General features: G+C 47.1%; 1 protein-coding gene across 1 annotated transcript; it reads left to right on the top strand.

The window, feature by feature from the left end:
* Positions 1-235: 235 nt before the first annotated feature.
* ZCCHC12 (zinc finger CCHC-type containing 12) lies at positions 236-3,389 on the top strand. The gene is made up of 4 exons (XM_004587633.3): positions 236-311; positions 670-712; positions 936-1,019; positions 1,536-3,389. The coding sequence occupies exon 4, from the start codon at positions 1,656-1,658 to the stop codon at positions 2,838-2,840; it is 1,185 nt and encodes a 394-aa protein (XP_004587690.1). The 5' UTR covers positions 236-311; positions 670-712; positions 936-1,019; positions 1,536-1,655; the 3' UTR covers positions 2,841-3,389.
* Positions 3,390-9,216: the final 5,827 nt, after the last annotated feature.

Raw genomic sequence — 9,216 nt, forward strand, 5'->3', positions numbered from 1 at the left:
CCAAGGCTGCGCTGGGAGCCCGCCTCCACGATCCGCTGATTGGCCGCGCGGGCCCACCCGTCAACCTCTTTTGTCTCAGCGGGCAGGGGATAAAAGCGGCAGCCGCTGCCTTGGGAACCGTGCTGCCTCGACTTGGCTACCCCTTGCTGGGCGGCCTTGCGAAACAGCTGCGGCCGGCAACTCCGAATCGCTTTAACAGTGGAGGAGACACCGCTGTATACTCCTACGAGGCCGCCGAGGCCGCCGAGACCTGCAAACAAGATCCATTAGGTAGACTGTCCGAACATCCGCTCCCTAGCGGCAGAGCGCAGGTAAAGAAACCGGGCGCAGGGATTGCCTGGCGCTGGCGCAAGAGGGGAGGGAGAAGCACCGCCTGCACTGCGAGGCACCCATCCTGGAGAATTGAGAACTGCGAAGCATGGGAAGGAGCTTTTGCAGGGCCCGGCTGCACCGAGGTGCTGGTGGCCGGGGTGGAGGGGAGGAAGGAGGTCGCCTGGGTACTGCCCACTGAGTAGAATTTGCCTGAATTGCGGGTATCGAAGGGCGGTAGGGTTCCGCAAATCGCGCGCCTCCAGTCCCTTTTGCGTCTTTTCATCTCTTCCCGAGGAGGAAAAGAGATGGGCGGGTGTGTTTAACTCTTACTCCCTTTCTCCGTAACGACTCTTTCAGGCTGAATCCGATGTTGAATTCGATGCGGCAGATTGCAGAGCTGGTAGGCCGTTGGTTTCCCCGGGGGTGGGGGTGGGAAATGTAATGGGGTGGGAGCGGGGCGTTTGGCTTGCATTCCGCAGGTGGGAGAGGGAATTTTCCGCTAGGCGACAGAGGGGGCGGGGTAGGGTGGGGTGGGGGACGGGTTGTGAGTGGGTGGTAGGATGACGCGCGAGACAGCTTCTGACCCTTCTCTTCCCGCCCTCCCCTCCTCGGCTGTGGCGCAGTTCTGACGCCCCGCAGACCCGGATCTGTGACCGCCGCCACCCCTGCTCCCCACGCCGTTCTCTGAAGTCCGTTCCCATCCCCAGGTAAGCTTTCTCACGGAGGTCATCTATTGGAGAGGCTGCTGTTGAAGTCAAGGCACCACTCTTATTCGCGATCGCTTCTGAGAATCTGAGGAAGCCCGAAGGCCCGCGTGTTGGGGTAGAGGCGATGGGGGGGGGGGGTGGCTCTAAGAAGGGGGTGTGGTTAAGACCAAAAGCTCTGGAGGTGAGTGAGATAGTTTCATTCGCGTCCATCTGCCACGTTTTGAGAGCCAACTAGCGGCTCTGGCATTGGAAGCAACAGTTGCCATCCGTCTCCAAGGACAGGTGGGAAGCGATGGATGTGCCTGCGAGAAGCGCCCCTGTTTGCAGGCGGCCAGTGGCCAGCTCGAGGAGATCGTAAATGCAGGATAGTTTGGCAGGACGAGGCGCGCGGGGTGGGGGTGGGGGTGGCAGGCGGAAGGACGGAGGAAATAGTGAATGTACTACCGGCTCTTTAGGTAGAGAATGAAGGTAAGTCACTCCCCTACTAACCACATGCCACCCTTTTCTCTTTTGCAGCTCCTACTGAGGAAAGAGGCAGGCAGAGCTCCCCGCCCCAGCACACCTGTGGATTCGGCTTTTCTGAAAAAGTCCCGAACCTGCTGTTAGATTCAGATCCCCTCTCGCCACCGCTCAGTCATGGCTAGCATCCTTGCGCATATGGGTAGCAGCCGGCGGCAGAACGCGCCCTTGCCGCCTTGGGCCCATTCCATGCTGAGGTCCCTAGGACGGAGTCTCGGTCCTTTAATGGCCAGTATGGCCGAGAAAAACATGAAGTTGTTTTCGGGGAGGGCGGTGCCAGGCCAGGGGGAGGAAACCTTCGAAAACTGGCTGATCCAAGTTAATGGGATCCTGCCAGATTGGGATATGTCTGAGGAGGAGAAACTCAAGCGCTTGACGAAAACCCTTAGGGGCCCTGCCCGGGAGGTGATGCGCCTGCTACAGGCAGCCAATCCAAACCTCAGCGTAGCAGATTTCTTGCGGGCCATGAAATTGGTGTTTGGGGAATCTGAAAGCAGCGTGACCGCCCATGGCAAATTTTTTAACACCTTGCAGGCGCAGGGGGAGAAAGCCTCTCTTTACGTGATCCGTTTAGAGGTGCAACTGCAAAATGCCATTCAGGCTGGCATCCTAGCTCAGAAAGATGCCAACCAGATGCGTCTGCACCAGCTCCTGGCCGGAGCGGAGCTGAATAGGAACCTACGATTCAGGCTTAAGGGGCTTCTCAGGACGTATGCAAATGAGCAGGAGCATCTGCCCAATTTCTTAGAGCTAATCAGGATGATAAGAGAGGAGGAGGACTGGGATGACACTTTCATTAGACGAAAGCGTCCCAAAAGATCTGAATCAATGGTGGAGAGGGCAGCCAGCCCTGTGGCTTTTCAGGGCTCCTCCCCCATCGTGATCGGCAGTGCTGCCTGCAACGTGATAGAGATAGACGACTCGCTGGATGACTCCGATGAGGATGTGATCCTAGTGGAAACTTCGGACCCTCCCCTCAGAGGCAGGGCCAGATCTCAGGATCAGGTGGTGGTCATTGATCCCCCGCACACCTCGGGGCTTCAGTTTCCTTCCACTAGCATTGGCTCTGGGCGTAGGAATAGCGGTCCTGGAGACCTGCGTAGAACCAGAAAGCGCAAATGCACCGTTCGCTGTGCTTATTGTGGGGAGGAGGGCCACTCAAAAGAAACCTGTGACAATGAGAGCAGCAAGGCCCAGGTTTTTGAGAATCTGATCATCACCCTGCAGGAGCTGACGCAAACAGACATGGAAGGGTCAGGAGAGTCACTGGATGAATACAATGACCTTTCTGAGCCACTGTAAGCTGCTAGCCTCCCCTAAGTCCCACCCCCTACGCCTTAAATGAACCTTTACCTAAACCTACGGTCCAATGATTGGCAAACTGGATGAAGGGAAGTTCCAATTGCATGAAATAAACCCGCAGAGTGACTTGACTTTGAGGTGGAGGAGAGAAAGAGTCTGCACACCTGCAGAATGGAAGGGGCTGGCCTGACCTCTGTTCTTTGTCCCTCTCCCGGCTCTGCTTATGAGTCTATATTTTTCTTTGTGTGCATATTTCCTTGATGGCTTTCTTCTCTTTGTGAAAGTGATATAATTCATTGTTAAATCTTCAAGTAATAGAGAAAAGTGCAAAAGGTACAAATGACCCCAAACTCCATATCCTTACATAACTATTGTCAACCCTTCGGTGTAAGCCCTTTCTAGATGTTTCCCTATATCTATGCACCCAGTTAGATATAGAGACAGTTGTGATAAAATATAAGTGTTGTTATATACTCTGTATTTTTTCACCAAATGAAATATGTTGTGACCTTCTTTCTATGCCAATAAATAAATATATATCAGCATCTATTTTCTTGTCTATATGGTATGGCTTGAAGAAGTCAATGAAAAAGCAATAAAAATTATACAACTGCTATAAAGGGGAGATCATAATCTGAGATCAGGTTTTTTTTTCATTAAACTATTTAAAGGTGAGGAAAAGGCAAGAAAAAGTGGGTTGTCCCAAAGGTAAATGGACCCCGCCTCTTGACCCCAACTGACCTGGCCCCTAGCTCTTTGAGCTCCGTTGCAGCACTTGCTAAATGACAATGCCCCCATGCTTTCTTCTCAGACACCTGGTGGAGTCTGCTGGTGGCTGGAGGAATTGGGTGTCCAGGGCACAGCCCAAGCTCGGCATTTTGTGGGCTCCATTCCTGTTCCTGCTGGAGTGGGGGCAGTTCTGCCTCGTTTGTGTGGATTTCTCAGGTGACTGCCTCTGTTCCTGCTCGCAGTGTCCTGGTCGCAAGTCAAACAGTATTCAACAGCTCCTTTCTCTCTCTCTCTCTCTCTCTCTCTCTCTCTCTCTCTCCCCCCCATTAAAAATGAAAACAAGTAAAACCAAATACAAAATAAAAATAAATTAAAAAAAATTTTTTTAAAAGCACGACACCCTACTTCAGCAGGGAAGACAGCATTCCCTGGAGGAGATGAGACTTTTGCAGACATTTGCCCTGTAGGAACTCACTCTGTCTCCTCTCCCAGTCTCATCTGGGAGGGCGAGAAAAGAGGCCTATGTGACTGAAGATCCCCTAAGGGCCCTGTGTTTTTTGAAGGTGCTGGAGTCCTTGTTTGTTTGAGCAATACTAAGCGGGGATGGAGGCGTGGGAGGATAAGAGTGGAAGAGACTGCATTGGAAGCAGCAGGCGGAGACTGGAATGACTGGTGAAGTCTGAGGCCCTGAACGAGTTCGCCAGGCAGGAAACTGCAGGCTTCACAGAGCTGTGATGACAGAGCCAGCATGCAGCTAGGGAGGAGGGAGAGTGTGCTGTGGGAGACGGGAGGGGCACTCCAGCCAGGGGGACTTACTTCTAGATTGACAGAGACAGTAAGCCTGGGGCCAGTCACAGACTCTGGAGCTGTGTTGTACCAGCAATGAATGGCTCACAGCTTGAAGGACCCGGGGAGGGGAGAACTGGGGTCCTAGTTAACCCTAGTAGTTGATGGCTCCCACAGCAGGCACAAGGCAGGCCAGGGTCCCAGGGAGCAAAAGAGGCTTCAGGTGCATTCACATCCAGGACCTGCCTTACAAGGCATTCTTTTTTCAAATACAACCTCTCAGTTCCCCTTTGGCTTCTAGATCCTGCTCCATTCAGGATCTCACAGATTAGATCTTGTCAACTCCCATCCCTCCACCCAGCTATCCAGCATGGTGTGCAGCCTCAGCCTCCTGGGCTCTGCCCCTGCCCTCTTAAGGCTCAGCCTCCTAATTACCCTTCCATGCCAGAAAGAGCTGAATGAAACACCTCAGGCACTGATCCTTTAGCTGAGAGCAGGGTCTGAGCAGAGTAAAGAAGGGCCAGTCTTTAGGTCATCCTCCTGAGTCTCTCTGGCAGCAATGTCCATTTGTTCAGGATTCAAGGGACGCCTTCTATATCCCCAAGCTGGCAGCAGCTCTACTGAGACCTCTAAAGCCACAGGACCCTTAGCGTCTCCCATCTCACATAGGTTTCTGACCTTTTTTTTTGTTTTTAGAAAAAAAGATTTATTTGTTTTTGTTTGAAAGTCAGATTTATAGAAAGGATGACAAAGAGAGAGACGAAATCCCATCTGCTAGTCCACTCTCCAAATTGTCAACAACAGACCAAGATGAGCCAATCCAAAGCTAGGAGCTTCTTCCTGGTTTCCTGTGTGGGTGCAGGGACCCAGGAACTTGAGCCATCCCATGGTGCTTTCCCTAGCCACAAGCAAGGAACTGGATCAGGAGTTGAGTTGAGCAGCCACAACAAAAACAAACACTCATATGGGATGCTGATGCTACAAGGCAGAGTATTAGCTTGTTGAGCCACTGCAGTGGCCCCAGTTTTCAACCTTAATTCCTCACTCCCTCCAAGATCTACTCTTGGAGAGTTCCTATATCCCCCATGCCCTATGATCAGGCCCATCTAAAAATCTTATTCTGTTTGCTGCTAGCCTTCACATACTCAATTTTACGCTAATCACTTGCTGAATGATTTGCCCAACAACAGTGAGTATGGTCTTCTAATTTTTCTTTGTCACCAGGTAGAGCAGAAAGATGAAACAAGGCATACATGCATTCTGTCTACTGCACTACTTTCCTTGGCATTAGGGTTGGGTGGGGGTGGGTTCATGACAAGACCATGGCTCACAAAAACATATCCTAGAATTCATTCCTTTTTTCTTCCCTCCCCCAACCTCTTCTCTAGCACACACAAGGACAACCACCTCAATTTAGATTTCATCAATCTGGATATAACCTGATATTTTTATTCGTTTTTGTGTGTGATATTGGCATTTCCTTTTTATTCAAGAAATACATCTTCTCCTCAATTGGATGCTGGGGCCTCCAGACCAGGCTAATGGGTTAGCCACACACACACACACACACACACACACACACACTTACAAAAAGGCATTTCAAGAATTTTTCTTGACAGCCAAGACCTTCATTTCTGCCCTTCTGTCTTCATTGTTATTGGCAGCTAAGAGATATTCATCCTTATCAAGTCAGGCGACACTTTTGTAACACCTCTTGCTTCCTGGTATCTCATTGCTTCATTTCCATGGCAGCTCCTTCCCACCTTGCCCAATTCCTGGCCTTTCTGGTGCCCACTTCTCAGTCTCCTTCACTGAAAATTTTTTCCTCTTCTAGATCTTTCCATAATATTAATAATAATCATCAAAACAAGGGAGGAAATCAACCAGATAAAAATAAAAAAACCATACACAAAATCAATGAATCAAAAAGCTGGTTTTTTGAAAAGATAAACAAAATAGACACCCCGCTGGCCCGACTGACAAAGAAAAAACAAGAGAAAGCAAGAATTAACAGCATCAAAGATGAAAAAGGCAACATAACAACAGACATTACAACCATTAAGAACATAATTAGAAATTACTACAAAGCACTGTACTCCAACAAATCAGAAGACCACCAAGAAATGGAAAAGTTCTTAGACTCACACAACCTGCCAAAACTTAGCCCAGAGGCAACAAACAACCTGAACAAACCCATAACTGAAGCAGAGATTGAATCAGTGATTAAAGACCTCCCAACAAAGAAAAGCCCAGGCCCAGATGGCTTCACTGCAGAATTCTACAAAACATTCTGACCCGAACTAACCCCAATCCTCTACAAACTCTTCAAAACAATAGAAAAGGAAGCAACCCTTCCAAACTCATTCTATGAAGCCAACATTACCTTAATCCCAAAACTGGACAGAGATCCTACAGAGAAAGAAAACTACAGACCTATCTCTCTGATGAACATTGATGCTAAGATACTCAACAAAATCCTAGCCAATAGAATTCAAAAAATCATCCGACAGATCATTCATCCGGATCAAGTAGGATTCATCCCTGGAATGCAGGGGTGGTTCAACATTCGCAAATCCATAAATGTGATACACCACATCCAAAAACTGAAAAACAAGAATCACATGATAGTATCAATAGACGCAGAAAAAGCTTTCGACAAAATTCAACACAACTTCCTGCTAAAGACCCTAACCAAGGTAGGCATAGATGGAAAAATTCACAATATAATCAAAGCAATATATGAAAAAACCCAACGCCAGCATCATACTGAATGGAGAAAAACTAGAACCCTTCCCACTGAAATCTGGAACAAGACAGGGATGTCCGCTTTCTCCACTACTATTCAACATAGCTCTAGAGGTACTCGCTGAGGCCATAAAACAAGAAAAAGAAATCAAAGGAATCCAAATGGGAAATGAAGAAGTCAAGCTCTCACTATATGCAGATGACATGATTCTTTATATGGAAGAGCCAAAAGGCTCAACACAGAGACTACTAGAACTTATACGAGAGTTCGGTGGAGTGGCAGGGTACAAAATTAATGAACAAAAATCAACAGCCATAGTGTATGCTAATAGCCCCAAGTTGGAAAAAGATCTAACCAGCAAGATACCATTCAAAATAACAGGAAAAAGCATGAAGTATCTGGGAATAAACCTAACCAAAAATGTAGGAGACCTATTTGAGGAAAACTACAAACTACTGAAAAAAGAAATTGAACAAGATCTAGAAAGATGGAGTAACATCCCATGCTCCTGGATAGGTAAAATCAATATCATTAAAATGTCTATATTGCCAAAAGCAATATATACATTCAACGCAATTCCAATCAAATTGCCCAAAACATTCTTCATGGAACTGGAAACAATGATCCAAAAACAAACACAAAAAACCACGAATAGCTAGAACCATCCTGAAGAACAGGAAGTTAGCAGGGGGAATCACAGTCCCGGACCTCTGGACATACTACAGGGCAGTGGTTATCAAAACAGCCTGGTACTGGCACAAAGATAGAGAGGAAGATCAATGGAGCAGAATAGAAACACCAGAAGGGAACCCACACAGATACAGTCAAATAATCTTTGATAAAAGGACAAACGATAATCCAGGCAAATGGGAAGGTCTGTTCAATAAATGCTGTTGGGACAACTGGTTGATAGCCTGCAGAAACAAAAAGATGGACCCACATCTCTCACCATATAGTAAGATCAAATCTAAATGGATAAAAGATCTAAACCTGCATCCAGAAGCCTTCAAACGTTTGGAAGAAAATGTTGGAAACACACTGCAACACTTAGGAGTAGGCCCTCACTTCCTAAAAAAGACTCCAAAAGCAGTAGAAATTGAGACCAAAATAAACAAATGGGACCTCATCAAACTAAGAAGCTTCTGCACAGCAAAGGAAACAATCAACAAAGTAAAAAAGCAACCCACAGAATGGGAGAAGATCTTCGCGCACGACATAGGTGATAGAGGACTAATCTCTAGAGTATACAGAGAATTACAAAACAGCCAAAACACCAAAATAAACAAGCCACTCAAGAAATGGGCACGGGAAATGGGCAGACATTTCACAAAGGAACAATCCCAAATGGCAAATAAACATATGAAAAAATGCTCAAGCTCCCTGGCAATAAGGGAAATTAAAATTAAAACATCAATGAGATACCACCTAATGCCAGTAAGGGTGGCCCACATGAAAAACACCAACACTTGTTGGCGAGGTTGCGGGGAAAAAGGAACCCTACTCCACTGCTGGTGGGGCTGCAGGCTGGTACAGCCTCTATGGCAATCAGTATGGAGAATATTCAAACAACTCAAAATCGACATGCCGTATGACCCAGCTATAGCACTCCTAGGAATATATCCAGAACACTTGTTTTATGAGAAACCAACATGCACTCCTATGTTCATAGCAGCACAATCAGTAATTGCAAAAACATGGAAACAGCCAAAATGCCCATCAGCAGAGGAGTGGATAAGAAAGCTATGGTTCATCTACTCCATGGAATACTACTCAGCCATTAAAAAAAACAAAATGCAGTTCTTTGTGTCCAAATGGGCCAAACTGGAAACCATAATGCTAAGGGAAATGAGCCAATCCCAAAAGGTTAGATACCACATGTTTGCCTTAATTTAATATGATATGATGTTAAGCATATCATGTTATGCTATGGATATTATGTCATTTGTAGTATATAAACTAAAATGGAAATGTGAATGGGGGGGTCACAGAAAGTGGTTAAGAAATCGCATTTATTTTTAACATGTTGACTGCTCAATATCATGTCAATCAAATCCATAATGATGTTAATTGCTGCAGATGGTATATTAGTGCTTTTATTTGACCGGGAAGATACTC

This window comes from Ochotona princeps, chromosome X (genome assembly GCF_030435755.1).
Source record: "Ochotona princeps isolate mOchPri1 chromosome X, mOchPri1.hap1, whole genome shotgun sequence".
NCBI lineage: Eukaryota > Metazoa > Chordata > Mammalia > Lagomorpha > Ochotonidae > Ochotona > Ochotona princeps.

Coding starts and splice junctions, on each gene's coding strand:
- ZCCHC12 (XM_004587633.3), top strand. CDS start 1,656: ATGGCTAGCATCCTTGCGCATATGGGTAGCAGCCGGCGGCAGAACGCG.